Source organism: Emydura macquarii, unplaced genomic scaffold (genome assembly GCF_026122565.2).
Source record: "Emydura macquarii macquarii isolate MOO-44397 ecotype Brisbane River unplaced genomic scaffold, CSIRO-AGI_Emac_v2 contig_1230, whole genome shotgun sequence".
In the NCBI taxonomy this organism is placed as follows: Eukaryota; Metazoa; Chordata; order Testudines; family Chelidae; genus Emydura; species Emydura macquarii.
The window spans coordinates 6,508,466-6,526,615 of NW_027131367.1; the positions used below are offsets into that span (position 1 = coordinate 6,508,466).

The 18,150-nt window shown below is 37.2% G+C and overlaps 1 protein-coding gene across 2 annotated transcripts in view; it reads left to right on the forward strand.

Moving 5' to 3' along the window:
- The window catches only part of PRKCA (protein kinase C alpha), a 266,528-nt gene that overhangs the window by 185,878 nt on the left and 62,500 nt on the right, over positions 1 to 18,150 (forward strand). For both annotated transcript variants that reach the window (XM_067547328.1, XM_067547329.1), the window contains exons 6-8: positions 14,881 to 15,037; positions 15,160 to 15,294; positions 16,610 to 16,706. In XM_067547328.1, the coding sequence (XP_067403429.1) occupies positions 14,881 to 15,037; positions 15,160 to 15,294; positions 16,610 to 16,706 (389 nt within the window). The remainder of the gene's footprint in view (positions 1 to 14,880; positions 15,038 to 15,159; positions 15,295 to 16,609; positions 16,707 to 18,150) is intronic.

An 18,150-nucleotide genomic window follows, 5' to 3' on the forward strand; every position in this document is an offset into this window, starting at 1 on the left:
ACACCATTCGTGCTGTTACAATTAAAGGCTTTGTCAAGGGTCCAGAAAATGTCATTGTCAAGGGTCCATTGTCAAAGATTCATTGTCAAGGGTCCAGAAAATGACTTGCAATAAAAATGGCAATTGGGAAGCAAATTATTTTTTACAAAACTAAGTAATCTAAGACACATGGCATTTGGATGCTTTTTGAGTGTCTTTAACTCCACAAAAAATCTCTTCTGGAGATATATTTTGCTGTACTGAAATTTCACATTTTTAATACCTCTTTTTCCAATAGCACATTGCCTCTAAAATGAGTTTGAACCTCATCAAATAAAAGCTTTGGAAGAAAGCTCTTTCCCAAGAGCTGGCAAAAAGTGTCCCACAGCTGCAAGCCTCAAAGAATTGGATGAATACATCATCAGGATACTTCAGGGACGGAAGTACAAAAAAAAAAAAGGGATGCATGGCAGCTGCTGTGTAGGCCTTGGCCTGAAATTTTATTAACTTATTTATTTTGATAAATACTGTATAGGCATTGAACCTCTTGGGCTGGCATTCCTAAATGCTCCTTCTATCCTGCATCCTGTTTTGGTTGCTAAGTAACATAGACTTTTGCTGAGTTTGTATCCTTCTAGTGGTCTGTTTGGATTGCCTGCAAAACATTTGTGCTGTTAAATGTACAACTGGCACCAATGTTGAGTAAGAGTTTTGAGTACTTCACTTAGAAAGACAATAAGGGAATTCAGGTGGCTTTTGTTTGGAAAGGGGAGTACTGCATGTGTATACTTGCTTATGTTGTGCTGTTTTTGCACAACTGAATATTATTGGGGGGCAAGGTGGGAACTGAAACAGATGGTGATGGCCTAGTGGCTTAAGCAGTGCATTTAAAATGTCTAAGCAACTCAGAGAATATTGGCAGGATTGATGCAGTCCTTCAGAAGTAGATGTTTTTAATGCCATGTAATTTACTTAGTGGGGACTTCAAGATGAGACCTTAAAAGATGAGCTCCTGGTTGGTCTGCATGGAGGTTACAGAGCTTGTGGCACTGATGAAAATATGTGCAGGTATTACCCCAGTGTCTTTAGCCAAAATTTCACCTCCCATACACTGCTCGGCAGAATGCTGTGCACCAGTTAGTGCCAAACAGCCACCTTCTTCCCTAGCAGGCAGCGTTATACTGGAGCTTCATGGAGATGATTCGTAAAGCATTTTGGGGATGCAGGTTGTTATCCGGATGTAAGATGTCCTTGCTGCTGTAATTGTTTAAACCTGATTAAGTGCCAGAAAATCTGGAGATAAAGCAGTCCAAGAGCACTTTAATTAAGTTATGTTGCCCTTTCTGATACAGGCTATAGATTTTTGGATGGGAAACGAAGATGCCTGAGCTGTGATTTAATGTTTGTTTACCATTATCAGGATGTAAATGAAAATATGTATTTCCTAAACAGCAGCTCACCCTACATGGTCTTCATCCACAGCTCAGCTCAAGCTAGCTGGGATGACCAGATGTTTCCAAACTACAGGACATCTTTTTTTTTTTTTAAATTACCACATGGGTAGGTGATTAGGATTATTTCCACAATTTAGGAAACTTTCTGGTGTGTCTGGAGTGGTGATCAGGGATGAAGGGAGGATTCAGGAGGCATGACCTAGAGTTTGGTTGAAGGATTATGATAAGCTTGAAACCTGCTTTTCTTCTAATCTTTTCCTTTGCAGGACATTTGCTGACACCCTTTCACATCATTACATGTTGGTACAGGCTTTAAATTTGGTTTGTGACTAGTATTTAGTAAGCCTTTACTTTGCTTAGCAGTAACACACAATTCATATACAAAAACTAGAGGAAAAAGTTATGAAGTACCTTTGATACGCTTCTGAGTATTTTTAGATATTTAGCTTAATATTTTGGGGTACAGATAAGAGGATGCTGTCAAAGACTGAGCTATTACATGATCCACATTTGAACCATTATTTTCTCTTGACTTTCCATTATGTAGCTTTTCTTTCATCTGAGCTCACTGAAAATTAGGGACTGTTAGAAAAGCACAAACCTTGACAATTATAATAGGAATAACGGCAATGTTCATACTCTCCTAATAGAAAATAACAGTTATTTACATCAAAGCTCCAGTTCCACTTTCCACACTTGTCTGGAGTTCAGATAAATGTTAAGCATGCATTCAGTAGTGATTTATCTCCCACTGAGGGGAATGGTTTATGCTGGATCCTGTTTGCCGCAGTTAAAACACAAGTTTCTTCTGATGCTGAATCATGGGAGGTAGATGTGCTGCAAGAGGTGCAGCTGTGTAACAATCTGTATTCCTCCTCCCTTTCTGTGAAGGTTTTGGATAACATTTTTAAAAATGAGACTTCGATTTTACCGACCACTTAGGATCCTATTTTTCATTGTCAGCTGATGAAAGTGTTACTGAAGCCTAATAATCTTTGCGACTAACTAGATTAGTTCACTTTGACTTCATTGGCACGTCTGAAACGAACCATGAAAATGAAAAGAGCACAATTGTCATGGAGGGCTGCAAAACAGTAGCACCCTTCAGAATAGGGGAAGCAAATTATTGTAAAGGTCTGCTGCAATATTATTGCATTACTGGGAAGAGAAATCAACATTGACAGGGGAGCTCATTTCTCAGCAGTATTTTAATTGCTTCTAATTATAAGGTTAATATTAATTGCTATGAAAATAGCACTGGAAATGTTTTCTTGTGCTGAAAAGTTAAAGTTGTGGTTTTGGTTCAGATTCAGAAGTTAGGTTTCTCATCATGTTTTCCAATCACTGTCTTTCCAAAAAACTATTCTGTTGTTTGATGTAAATTAGGAATGGAAAGGTTTAGTCTCTCTGTGAGAGAGTGGGGTTCTCCTCGCCTCTAATCCTAACTTTACATTTTCCAAATTACTCCTGGCTGTTAGTCAGTTCCCTAATGGAAGAGAAGTTACGTTGGTGGCAGTAAAAGTTCATGTTTTGTTAAGAAAGCCACAAAGCTTACACGTATCACAAAGCGGAGTAACACATTTCTGCCAAATCAATGATATCGGTGCAACCTGGTGAGTTTTGTCTAATTTCTGGGTCGTCAGAATTCTTGTCTCCTCTAAAGGTTCCCCATTCATTTTATCCATATTTAAAAAGCCTACCTGTTACGAGGAGGTTAGCAGTGAGCCCACACTAGAATCTTTCTGCATCCTTCTCATTAACATCGCTTTCATGTTATTCTGCACCGAGAGTATCACTGAAAAAAGGACGTGCTACTTTATTGCTTCCTCAAGGGACCAGCTGTGATTTTAAAAGTGAATGTGTGTAAGCAAACTGTCTACTTGACCAGCCTGTAATTCCTAATTGTCATTGGGAATTGCCAGTAACTGCCACTGAGCAAGGTGATCCCAGAAGATTTGCTGCATGGGAGAGGGATTTGTACTGTAACAGAATATAATTGCACATTTTTTCTTGCTTCCTTGTGACCTCTTCTACCTTCTCTCGTGATCTCAGAATCCAAAACCCACTGTTCTTATTGTAGTGTGCTAGCCCTTCTAAGCAGTTCCCTTGTGATTCCCACTTAGATCAATAGTAAGTTTGCTTTTATTATAAAGCAGTTACAGAATGCTTTCCTTAAAGAGCCCATAGTGCCCAAACTAAACTACATGTAATATAACCCCAACAGTTCCCATACTGTGTTCCATGGACCCCTGGTAGTCTGTGAGGCTACCACAGGGGGTCCATGGAAAAGAAAATAATAATATCCTCACCAAGGAAATGTACAATTTCAAATAAAAAATAATTTCATATAATTTCTAAAAACCTAGTACTGTAATTTATTTTACAACTAGTAGCATGTGGTGGTCCACAAAATGTTTGGAGGTTCAAAAAGGCACACTCAAAAAGGTTGGGAACCATTGATATAACCCTATGCAAGTATTTCAAAATATAAACTGAAGAACATAGGTAATTGAATAAGGATCTGATAGTCTGATACCATTTTCTGGCAATTTCATACAGAAAAGGAAGTGCATTTCCCTGTTAAAACTCATTGTTCTGTAAAGGTATCCTATCCTACAGTAGAGAATGTGTTTGAAAGGGGGTAACTAATAATATATTCTAGTGAGACAATATAATAGCACCCAGGAGATTTCCCACTGTGGAATAAAAAAGATACATCTCTTGGTGTGATTTTAAAATAGAGATATGCCAGTAACTCCATTTTTTGATTAAAGGGTACTTAGACACTATGGTAAATTTCTTATTTGCAAGAGAGGATAATATATTAATAAAGGACACATGAAAAATGTAACATTAAAAATTAGCTAATTTTTCACCTTATAATTAATTAATCACTCTTCTACACCTTGTTCGATAGATCCCCTACCAAATGCAGACATTTTAATAGTCCATATTCGTTACATCATCATCCTTTAGGATCCAGTAAATGTGGCAGTAATAAGTGAATATTGCTCTCAAGTGGGATATTAAAGGAGAACTTAGCTTAGCTAGGAGTAGTCATTTATTAGAGAAAGGCCTTACATTTTACAGGGCTTAATAGTGGGGATGGACTATATGGAAATTAGAAACTGGATTGTTTTCCTCTGCCACAGAGCCACATAAGCAGTTCATTTTGGTGCTGATTATACAATTGAGTTTTGCAAGTAGCTTTATAGGGCAAACATTTTCAATGCGATAATTATCATAAACAGTCATAATGGAGCAGTTTTCAAGTGAGTTTGCATTTCATGTGAAGGGAATACAAGTACAGGACTATAAAGCGAAACAAACCATACTAATAGACTCGTCTTGCAGGCTCTAAGGCTTGTTATATACACAATGTAAGCCGTTAGAGAAAAGCACAATCTCAGCATAGGCTGGGAGACAAGACTACCTGGCTCTGATTTCTCCCTTTATGGCCTTGGGCAAGTCACTGGAGTTTCTTGCCAGTTTTCCCCTCAGGGAATAGTAAGAATTGGGGGAATAATACTTGTCCTACTCTGCAGGTAGGCTGTGAGATGAACTGGTTTGTGAATCACCGTGAACATGAAAAGCCCTATATAAGAGGTGGTTATTACTTTGCTTTGCTAGTACTTTAATTTAGAAGAGTTGTCCTCTTCTTGTGCATTAGAGTTAGCCTTGCTCCCCTTTCCCACTGCCACTCTTTTGCCAGCCATAGCTTGCCAGGCAGCCCCACAGGATAGTAAAGCTCATTTGATAAGGACTTGATTAGTTTTACTTGACTTACTTGTCTTCTCTTTTCTGCTTGGCTTAGTTAGTTGCTCATATTTAATAATGCTCATGTAGGGAGGGAGAAACAGGAGATGATGGCTGCTCTCATTAGCAAAATACCTTCTGATCAAAGTTGTGGGAATGCAGGAAACTTTACCCATTTCCTTCTCAAGTGAGTCAACTTCAACTGCTAATCACTTCATTCCTGCTGTGGCGAAAGGGAGATGTATTCACCCATTTCCATGTTTGATTTCCGGACAAAGAAATTGTTGTTTGCACTACAAAGCAGTTACTGTCCATAACCACATAAGATTCTGGCTGCAACCTTGGACTCATAAAATCTGTAGAGTGCAATTACTGTTGTGTTCTTGACTTTGTCACTGACTCCCTGTATAGGTAGGAAAGAAATAGTCTTGCACCTACACTCCGCTAAGTCTCCCTAAGCCTAAATTCCCCATCTTTATGTAAAATGTGGAGGATAATACCTTCTTTCCTCCACGCTTCCCCTTATTCAGTTGTCTGCTTAGTTTGGAAACTCTTCAGGGCTGGGATTGTTTTTTATTATGTGCTTGGACAGTGCCTAGCACATAAGAGCCCCAGTTTCAGCTGGGACCGATAACATAATACAAAAAGTAATAATAAAACATATTCCACAGTCTCATGGTGTGCTGAATAAACTAATCCAATGACTTCATCTAATGGTGACACTTTGCTTCCTCAGAGTGCCCATTGAGAGGTGGTCTCGAAAAAAAGATTCTTAATTAATTTTCTTTGAGTTATTTTTTATTTTGCTTATTCTGTTTTCACCACAAAAAATACCATGCCTCTCATGGAGTGGGGAAATTTCTTCTGCAGCCCGACACCCCAGTTATAGGAACCTGACCTGTTTTGTTAAAAATAGGATGCCATCAAAGAAGTGGACCATTCAGAAAATAGTTTTGTGTTCTCTGTTCAGTGCAAGTATCAACATCCTGTTCCCTCAAGAAAAGAAACGTTTGATCAGTCGAAAAAAGATGTCAAAGGGTACTAATTATGCAGACAAAAATACAAATAGGCCAGATCTCTTAAAATAAGAAGGAGCAAGATAGACATTTTTTTTCTTTAGCAGCCTATGTTTAACAGATAGTTAGGTCTTTTGCTTCCCAGTTAATTTTTAAACTCCTCCTTTCTTGTTTTTGGATGGTTGGGGTTTTTTTCCCTTTCATTGTTTCCTGCAGCAGGAGGTAGGAAAGAAATAGTCTTGCACCTACTCCCCTGTTCCTAAGCTGTCAGTGCTGCTTTCTATATCAGAAGCATGTGCCAGGGCTACTCAGTTATTTCTTTCTCCAGGGAGCTCTCTGTATGTGAGCGTTAGAGAATGATTCTGCATCAGTGTAACTAATATCTGGAAATTCTGCTTGGTTTCACGCTAAGCATCCCTAGGTAGAATTTAAACGCAGAGAATTAGGATAAGAACATTGTGTTAAAATTACTGAGTAGGTGTGTTCACAGGAGTTTTAATGAAAACCTTCCAATAGTGTACAGCCTGCACAGGGCAAATATCATTTATTCAGTTCCTCACATGTCTCATATTAGACTCCAGGAGTAAAAGTCATGAAATTGTTATTGTCAAAGGCCTGAACTGTACAAGCTTCAACCCTATAAACTAAAATTACATATGCTGAGCAAAAAAATTATGTTTTGCTTGAAAGATTCATATTGAAGGCTGCTACTCAGTCCTTCACTTATCCCATTGCACTCATGTCCTGCTGAGTCTTCAGAATATTTATGACCATACAATATCTTACCGCAATGATTCAGTTAAGGGCAGTGTACTAACTTTAATCCCCTCTGGGCATTTCAACAGCATTTACAGTAAATTATGGTAATCGCTCATTTTTTCAAGGATTGAAAGAGAAATTTAATCTTTTCCCTGCTCCTAACCTCATGAACAAAGATTTGATAAGAGAGAATGAGCAGCTGAGAATGGGGAAAACTGCCATACAGCTGGAGACATCCCTTCCCCAACATCAAAGTCCTCTCAGCCAGAGCTGGTGTCATGGGCTGCAGAAAGCAACTGGTGTCTCATTCAGAGCCTCCCACTTGCCTTCCAAACTTCCCTATTATTCCTGCAGCGGGTAGAGTGGAGTGGGAACAGCACACATCTCATCGTCCCAAGTGCCTTTCTCCTCAGATACCTCTAAGAAATGGAGGCGAGAAGGCGATTGAGGAAAGGAAGCTGTGTTTGGACTGTGGCAGAATACAAAAAGGAATAAGTTCTAGAGACAAAGGACCTCCACCGGGCATCCTGCCACATGTCCTGGAGAAGCCCAGGAGCCAACAGTAAGAACAACTGTTAAGCTGCAGTGTATTTCCACTTGCCACTGAAAGTGTCCGCCTTACATCTTAAAAAATTTAGCTTTATATATTCAGTTTACTTTTTTTAAGTAAGAATTGACAGGACATACTTCTATGGACTAAGTACTGCTCTTAACACATATATACCATCTGTGGTTAGCCTCTTACTGTAGAACAGTATATGCACTCATTCAACATATCCATTGTTTCTATCCTGAAAAGTCTTGAAGTCAGTGATGCAGGTATTCCGCTCAGTTGAATGAAGTTTTGCTTAGTACTGTGCATATATGGTGAATATATGCTGCCTAAGTTTCTTACAGGAGCAATAATGTTTTCAGACAAAAGAAAGTATCAAAGTACTGTGGTCCTGATTCTGGGTGGAGTGGAACAGCTACAGCTCTCTCTGGATTTTCTAATGCTCAAGATTTAGGCTCTTTTGGAAACGTTGCTTCTTATTATTTTGGTCCATTTTCCTAGTTTGGAACATGGCAAATGTCTAAAACTGTTACTTTTAAATACTTGGTCATTTAAATGAAGCTTGCTCAATTAAGATATTTTTTTTAAAAATCTAGCTGGGAAGTTAACTTGTGTATGGACGTTCAGTTGTTTGCTTTCATATCTCCTCTCCATTCACAGTAAGAGGTACTTCATTTTTTCTAAAAACCTAGGAGGCTGATGCAGCCTGAATCTTCTCTTCCCTTCCCATAGACAGTCTTGCCCGTATATGACACAGGAAAAAAAAGGCACAGTGCATCCAGAGTGTCAAGTTGCAAAAAGTATCTTTGTTTAGAGTGCACAATTGTGTAATTTATATTATGAGACAATTATTACTGTCATTTTCCCAGTGCATTTGACTTAAAACTATAGTTGAATAAATGGGATTATACCATATGTTGCACTTCTGTATATTTTTTCTCCTTTAATGAATTTATAAAAAACATAAAATAAAATTAAAAAGAAATTGTAAACATTAAACCCAGGCCCAGATTAATGTGATTCCTTTCCAGCTCCGATGCTGATTTCAATAGACCTGATTTCATCACGTTATCTATTTTACCTTAAGAATTATTGTAGTCCCACAGTCCCTCCAAATGGACACTTTATGTATTGCATTCAAAATATGCAGCACAAGCATAAAATTTGCTCATTTATTGAAGCATATAGTTCTGTTCCTATACCAATTAGTATGTGACCATTAGAAACCTATCAAGTGTGTGTGTGACAACCTCCACTTTGCCCCATTTCCCCATCACTCCTTTATGACTCCTCATCAAATACAGAGTCCAGTTCAAGGCCTCTGACATGATAGTCAGAGCTCTCCATAGGATTGGCTCTTGTTACCTAAAAGATCTCTTCTCTCTTTGCAGCCATGTCCTCTCCCCATAGCTACCTTCTACTAGAACAATAGACTGGTCAGTCAATAGGGGTAGGCTCAGGAGTGCAGGAGACAGAATTTCCACAACAGCTAGCTATATACCATGACACTTTCTCTTGTAGGAGAGAACAATGATCACAGAATGCATTACACTCAGAGCTAATGCAAAATATTTCTTCAGCTGAGTTTTCTGTTGATAATTTCTTCACACACACAGACTCACAATGCACACTCTTGCTCACACGGACAAAAATCTTTTAACTAAGGCTATTTCTTATACTGGCTGGGAAGGAAGAAAAATACTGTTAATTTTATGTGGGGTTCTAAGGTCCTGAGATGATGGTGCTCATGCAACCAACTATTTTAGTCAGACAGATAAGATAGACAAACAGAAGAGTGGCTTCATGCTCTTGTGGTCCTTCCCAGAGACTAGGGACCAAGGAACTCTTGATGTCTAATCTCAGCTCTTGCATTGATGCTGGCATTGGATAAGTCATTTATGCTCCAGTTCACAAAAGCATTTAATTATGTGCTTAAATACATTGCAGATTCAGGGCTCTCTTGTGCTCATTTCCTCATTTGTATAATATGGATTATAATGGTATACCTCACAGGAGTGTTGTGCGGGTTTATTGAGTGCTCTGAATATTCAAATCGTATAAGCATTTATTTAATTTATGTATTATACACTTAATGATTATGCTGATATCAGGGGTAAATTGCTTTGAAATGATTTAATAAATGTATGCATGCCAGTGTTACCTCTATTAACCTGGTCTAGTGGTGCTGTAAAATACAACTCATTAATTTGAGCTCTTGCTTCTCCTAAAGAAAAGCAGACATATGTGACGTTTGAGAAGGGAAGATTTTATCCCTAAAACAGAAAAGATACTGCTACTTACAGTTTGGCATGCAGATTTGTTTTTTCTGATGCCATCATTTTGATAAACATGATTATTACTTATTTGTATTACCTTAGTGCCTTGAGATTCCATTGTGCCTGGTGGTAGATTACATACATGTGGAAAGAGACAGACAGTTCCTGCTCCAAAGAACTTACAATCAACTATGGGGGGAAACTCAGGCATAGAGAAGCAAAGTGACTTGCCCAAGGTGATGAAGGAGGTCAGTGGCAGAGCCAGAGCTAGAACTCGGGTTTCCTCAGTCCAAGGCTAATGCCCTATCCACTGGACAATACTGCTGTTCTAAACAGGACATTTATTTTTCAGACAAGTTTATTTTATTTATAAATGTTTTCTCAGCCATTTTATCAGATGCAATTATGCATTTGGATGCTATAGATAGAGATTTAATTTATGTAATAGCAGATCAGTTGTCTGTACTGTCCTTTTTGTTGCTTTTCTCGTCACTTTTACAAGTAGGGTAAAGAGTAAAATTTCACCTGATCAAGCACCATCATTCATTTTAAGCAAGTAGTATAAATACAGTATGCAAATACAGCTGTCAGATGATATCTACACAGTGGCCCATTCCACACCCCCTTACATTTTTAAATGTTTCATAAAGTTTCCTTATTAGTAGTTGACAAATATTCAAAAATTGTATTTATTACTTTGAAATATATATATTGTGCCTATGTGACACTGAATAAAATAGTTATATGACTTTGTATAACACCATTAATACTCTAGAATAATGGAGCTCTTGTGTCATGTTAGCTAATAAGTCTTCATTTCACCGTGCTTTACTCTGACATCTGTATTGTGGTTTTCTGTCATTGTTTATATTGTTTTCTATTTGACTGCAGCAGTGTACAGTTGTAAATCCACCACAATCACGCCTTTATTTTCAGAAGGAAAACAGACCCATTCTGAAAAGCTGTGCCATAGCTGGTTTGCCAGTCATTTGACTGCTACCTACTGCTGAAAGCTGTCCTCTTCCAGCTCTATAAATATTGAAAATAAACAATGTATTGTAATATGTCTGGGTGTCTCAGATGGTACCATTCTGACATCTAGGCCAGGAAGTCACAGGTTCAAGTTCTAGACCATACTTCAGCTTTATACTCAAAATCTGACCATGCAATTCAGTGTTTGGAGGATGCTGTAAGATCAGATAAGTTAAAACAAAGCTTCCTTTCCTTCACTCTGGTTACATTCCAGGATCCTCATATCCGGGTCAGATAAAATAGTTTTTAACATCCACGACTGTGAGAGGTAAGAGTGAATGCACAAAGTCACTTCATGACAATGTAACTCATTTTCTGCGAAGGACTTAGAGATATCTTATTAGTTAAAGGCCCTGTGTAAAACCAAATCCTAGCCTACAGCAAAATTATAAATTCCTTTACAGTTTGTGTTTATATGTTTAGAAAGCAAAGGTATGCCCAGTGTTTGAATTATTAGGTGTAGTTATTTTTCAAATATTGTACCTCTCATCCCTAAGTAAATAAATTGAATAATGAGTGATAGTATTGTGAAATTACAAACTCTATTATTATGAAATTGTGACATGTCTGCCTGTGCTGATTTCATTTTTACCTGTGCTTGACAGCTGGTAATTGCAAAGTAAAACATCTCAATACCGGTTGACTGGTTAACATTAAGTATTTAAATTAAAAATCTAGAGATGTGCAATTTTTAAATTCCTAAGCAGAAGCACAGTACAGTCGGCTCAACAGATGTGTTCTTGCCACATTTGATGTCATAGAGCAATTAACATTTGATATGTGAACCAAGTGAAAATATGCCTGTATGTGACAACACTGTGGGTTTGCAGCTGTAGAGGTGGATTGTCTACTCTAGCATGTCTTGCCTAAAATTTCCCATCTTTGCTACCACTCTCTCAGCTCCATCAGTGGGAATGATAGTATAAATGTGCTTCTGTGGCCACCGGCATTTTTAACACTATCATGTAGATCTGCACCAAGCAGGGTTAGAGAAGATTGTGATTAAAACTTTGGCAACCAACAGTTCCCATTGTTGCTATCAGCATTGCAGCTGGACTAGTGGTAGCATCAATGGCAAAATTGTTGGCACCAAAGCCTAATGTAAACTGATATTTCAATAGCACGAGCATCCTTAAGCAGACAGTATAAACATTTGCTGCTGTGGATAGGTTAGGTACTGTAAATAGCTTTCTAGTCAGGCCCGTGGAGCAGAGAGAGTCCTTCAAAACTTCAATTTATGAAATACATTAATTACGGTAAGAAATCAAACATTCACCTGGAATAAATATATCAATAGACTCTTCTTCAGAAGTTCACGGTTAAAAACTGTTGGGTAATAACTTTAGGTCAAATAATGACTGCATACTAAGCAGTTTTATATTATTTTGCTCTAAAGCCAGTGTATATGTCTTTAGTGGTTTCAACAAACAAAGGCAAAGAAAGAGACTTTGAATTACTTCCGGACATTTTACCAAACTTTTGTCATCACCCTACCAGAAAATTATATGCCTGTTAGTGTAGTTTAACTCCAATCACAGCAAAGTATTATCATTTTGAAAAGGAGGTAAAAGTCATACTGTATCTGGAACTACATGTGCTACCTGTGTCTGTGCCAATTATTGATATATTGTATATATTGATATTGTATATAATTGTATTTTGCTATTTTCCAAAATGCTTAGTAATTTCAGATGCCAAACTTGAAATTTCTTAAAGAGACCAGATATCTAATAGCACCTTGGTGTTGCATAGACCATGTGCACCCCTCTGCATAGGGGTGAAGTTAACTCTTCCTGACTACATTGACGAAGCACTTAAAAAGACTTTCCACAAAGAGTTGTCAAATACATAAGCAAAACGGGCGGGGAGGGGTAGAGGAGGAAATATTCTGCCTCCTCTTCACTAACTTCTTTCATTTTTAGTAATTTTACATTTTACTTGTAACAACAATCAGTGCAAAGTCGGGTGAGATTTTTAAGTGGACTGTATCCTGATAAGGCTGTTATAAGAGGTGGTAAACATTAGGGACAGGTAAGAGACAAACTCGTATATCCAAATACTACAGCAGTCAGCCTCTGGATTCTGAAGGGCTATGAGCAGCCAAGAGCAGTTGCAGTGCAGCTGACCGACTATACGTCAGAACAGTTCTGAGGAATATAGAGCTCTCAGGACAGTGAAATGTGTAATTCGGAAGGCTACTCCTGTCAGCATAATTTAAATAAACAAGCCATTGTTTATATTTATGGTTTGGATATGCTTATTCAGCCCATAGCTCCCTTTGCAATTGAAAGGCTCCTCTGTCCTCTGTGATATGTCTTATGGATCTCTGTTGCAAGCTCTGCAATAGTTCCACAGTGGAGCCTGTATTAATATTAGTTTTGAGTTCAGCACAAAGTGGCAAGTTTGGGTGGGACACGGTTTCTCAATAGGGTGAAATTCACCCGTGGACTGAGGGCCAACACAAAGCCGCTGTGCCACTTAAGTCCCTCTTAAACACTCAAAATATCATGACTTACATGTCAAGCCTCGTCAAGGTTCTCTGCACGGAGGAGAATTTCAGTTAATACATTTGCTCTTCAATTTAAACCACTCCTCTGCTGTAGCTTCTGGACTATTTAATTAAGTCTTCCTGCTGATGCGGTTGCAGGTGGACCAAAATCTGAAGTGAGTTGATCCTCTGATGAATGCCATCTGTTCTCATTGATGTCAGCAGCTTGTTGATACCTCTCAGGAGATGCCCTTGTGAGACCCCAACTTGTCCACATGTACAGACTATAGACTGTTCGCGTCTATTTCACACATCTGTTTGGGATCAATACCATATAGTGTGTTAACTTAGAATCTAGAAAGTACAAAAGTGGCCAATTTGTGTTTTTCCCAATATCATAAAATTGGAAGCCACCACAACTTTCTTGTGCAACTTGAGTTAACTAAAATAGCATAGTAACCTTGTTTTCAAGTTTCTGACATGCCATTTAACACTTGTAGTGGCTCCTTCTAACATTTTCATTTAATCTAGTCTGTAGAGAGTTTAACATTACATGTTCTCCAATAATAAATTACAAAAAAAAGTGTACAGCTTACCCGCAATGCAACACATGCATTGTGAAATCTGTTCACTATTCAGGTACCTGTATGACCCCATTAGCATGCTATATGAGCACCAAAATAAACTAGACTGTAGTTATATAATTGAGCAACCATTGGAATCGAGCACACAGCTTATTTTAAACGTACATTAAGCAAAATGGCACCTGACACCTGGCTTTGTAGATATTGCAGGTTTACACAACTGTGTTTATAATGGATTCTGAACTTATATCAATTACATATATCCAACATCCTCTTTGCTGTATATGAGCCAGTTTTCAAACTGTTTACAAAATTAAAAAAACATTCTTCTCAGCAATTCTGTTTCATGACAGCAACTTAACATCTTTTTTGTAGTCAAGGTACCAACATTTGCAAAGGCATCCTACTTTTGTAGGCTGCTGAATGCAGTATGATGGGTCTTGTGATTCAGAAATTGAACAACAATACATCTGTTTGCTGTGTTCCCAGACTTCTGAAGTTCTCCTTTTATTTATGTTTGCAAGTGCAGCAAAATGTAATACAGTACTGTTGTTTGTCCAAGTTAATAAAGGCTCATACAATAGCTACCAACTTAGAAATTCTTTGTGTTGGATTTGGATGCTAAACAATCATACCAGGGGCAGAAAAGAATTTTTGTGGTGTGCTAGTGTTTTACATGTATAATCCAACTTGCCTACCATTTCTTCCTGCCGTGCTCAGGGCAGAAGCAAATATCCATAAATGAACCTCAGCCCACGACAGCCAAAGTTTTGTCCACCAACCGGATCTCATAAGTGGATCTGCATGTTGGTTTTTTAGTTTTATTTCCTAACATGCTTAAAATCAGTAAATTCCATTTTTCTTTCTTTTGACTTAACGTTATTCTTTTGTTAATGATGTTTTGTAATCCTATAAAAATAGAATTAAGCTATTTCTCTTCTATGAATAGATGCATAATACATGTATACATTTTATATTTGCAGTACGAGAAGCAAAAAACTTAATCCCTATGGATCCAAATGGACTTTCAGATCCATATGTGAAGCTGAAACTTATTCCTGACCCTAAGAACGAAAGTAAACAAAAAACAAAAACCATCCGTTCCACTCTAAACCCACATTGGAATGAGTCATTTACATTGTAAGTTAGTATTACAAAAGGATTTATCTTATCTATATAGCACTGCATGATTTATTGAGTTGTTCTTTTGAAAACTTAAATCTGTCCAACTTTTTTCTTATTTTTTCTCCCCCTTTTTGTAGTAAATTGAAACCTACCGACAAAGATCGACGGTTATCTGTAGAAGTTTGGGACTGGGATCGAACAACTAGAAATGATTTCATGGGCTCTCTTTCATTTGGGGTGTCAGAGCTTATGAAAATGCCAGCGTGTGGATGGTAAGAGGTGCCTTAGAAAAAGAGGATGTTTTAAAAAGTTACATAGCAATATTTTCAACCCCAACATTTTCCTTATGCTTTTTGCATAATTTCATGATCTGTAAAAGGGTTGTCAAATGATGAAAAACATTAATCACGATTAATTGTGAGATTTAAAAAAAAAATTGCAGTTTTAATCACACTTTTAAGCAATAATAGAATACCATTTATTTAAATATTTTTGGATGTTTTCTACATTTTCAAATACATTGATTTCAGTTACAACACAGAATACAAAGTTCACAGTGTTCCCTTTATATTACTATTTTTGTTTACAAATATTTGTACTGTAAAAAAGATAAAAGAGAGTATTTTTCAGTTCACTTCATACAAGTACTGTAGTGCAATCTCTTTATCATGAAAGTGCAACTTAGCATGGAAGCATACCCTCTCAAATGGCGGCTGAAGCATGAAGAGGCATACAAATGCTTAGCATATCTAGCATGTAAGTACCTTGCAATGCCGGCTACAACGGTGTCAGGTGAATGCCTGTTCTCACTTTTAGGTGACATTGTAAATAAGCGGGCAGCGTTATGTAAACAAACTTGCTTGTCTGATTGGCTGAACAAGAAATAGGACTGAGTAGACTTGTAGACTCGATTTGCATTGTTTTGTTTTTGAATGCAGCTATGTAACCAAAAAAAAAAATCTACATTTGTAAGTTGCACTTCCATGATAAAGAGATTGCATTCCAGTACTGGTATGAGGTGAACTGAAAAATACTATTTCTTTTGTTTTTTACAGGTCAAATATTTGTAATAAAAAATAATAGTATAAAGTCAGCACTGTTCACTTTGTATTCTGTGTTGTAATTGAAATCAATGTATTTGAAAATGTAGAAAACATCCAAAATATTTATAATAAATTTAAATTGGTATACTATTATTGTTTAACTGGATTAATTGCTATTAATTTTTTAATTGAGCTAATTTTTTTAGTTAATTGTGATTAATTGACAGCCCTAAAAATGTCACGATAAGCGTAATCCTGCTAAAAAATGCATAGTAACTGATTTTACAAAACACCATCTTGTTGCGTCATTTGGGTCTTATTAAAGGAATTACATGTCCGCTATAAACCTTATCAGATAGTTTTACTGCATTGTTGTGACAGTGGTTCTGGCCCTATTGACATGACTGGGAATTTTACCATTTACTTCAATAGGGATGTGATTTCACCTAATGTTTTCCGACAGGCCACATATAAGATACTAGATCATATTTTAATGAGAAGCAAATTAATTTGGTTTTTAACCTCACCCCTGTGTGTTCCCCAGGTACAAGTTGCTTAATCAAGAAGAAGGCGAATACTACAATGTCCCAATTCCAGAGGCTGATGAAGATGGAAATGTAGAACTCAGACAGAAATTTGAGGTGAGGATTAAATATAAGTGATTCCATTTTTGTGATACATTTTGCATATGTTTCCCCCCTTATTGTATAATTGTGTGAATCTCAGAAATGCTTTTTTTAATAAAGGAATAAGGCTATCATCATTGAGATGCATTCTAATTTTTGCTGTGCATTCCTGTAGGTTGTATTTCTGGGTTATTCACAAGATTGGGCTGATAGTATCAGACAGTAATATTAAACACTATGGGTCCAGAGCCAGCAGCATTTTAACATGTAAATATTTATTTCAGCAGGTGTACAGTAATATAATTTTTAGGAGGAAATTATTTTTAGCGCTTTTAAAATATTTACAAAGGGCTCTGTCCTGAATCGCTGAACTCAGGAATGTGGGTGCAGAAGTCTCAGACTGTGACATTTCTCCTTATGTACAGGAAAGAGAAACTGCAGGAAAAACATATCTGCAACAGACATTGCCTCTCTTGTTGCAAATACAGAGGATGTTCTAACAGAATACTTGCTGTCCATTACACCTAGACAGAATCAGCAGCAGTAGGGCATGGCACAAGCAGAGCAGTTTTGTATTCACAGCCTTACTGGAGCCAACTCATGTGGACTCAGTATTCCTCCTGACACAACCACAATTTTTTGGAGGCATTCGTGGCATGGTGTCGTGTTTCCTCTTTCCTTATAAGGCATTTGAGTATTTGACCCCAATTATTTATCTCAGACTTAACATGCCTGCTGTGCCCAGACAATACCTAGCCTGTTTCTTTAACCCTGAGATTGTAATCTTTTGTTTTTACTGTCAGACAGAATTCTTCACTGTTGTTATAAAAGACAGTGAGGAAAAAAACAGCATTCAGCTTTCAAAAAGAAAAGGTGCTTCTATTGCTCTTTAGTATATAGTATGTTGGGATCAGCTGCTATATTTTTGGTCTGCAGCATGAAAAGAATTTTTTTTATACATTTGAGAAGCATTTAAAACTCAGGTTCCTATTTTCATTTTCTTCCATGTACAATTGTACTTTCTCCAGGAAAAATTTATTAGGTCTTTCCTATTCAAGACCATGTTTACATTTTATCCAGTCTAGATTGGACTCTTTCCCATTGGACTCTGGATATAGGTGTTTGAAATGTAAAATTACATCAAGTGCTGTTTTGAGGTTACGTCTGTAGACAGATAAAGTTGATGTTGCAGAAACAAAAAGATGTGGGGAAAGTTTTGGGGTTTCTTTTCTTCTGTTTTTTTTTTTTTCTTGCTGCTTTGGGAGTGGGGCCAGTGGACTATACATAATGGTAAAATATATCACCTGGGATTTTTAAAAAAAATTTCTTATAACCTTTTATAAGAACCATTTAAGGTAGTTAGAAACAGTGCTACGTTTATAATGCCACATAAGTAAAGTTGTAAATAAGGTAAAAACTTAAACAACTGCTTCATGTTCTCAGAAGATACTTCAGTGTT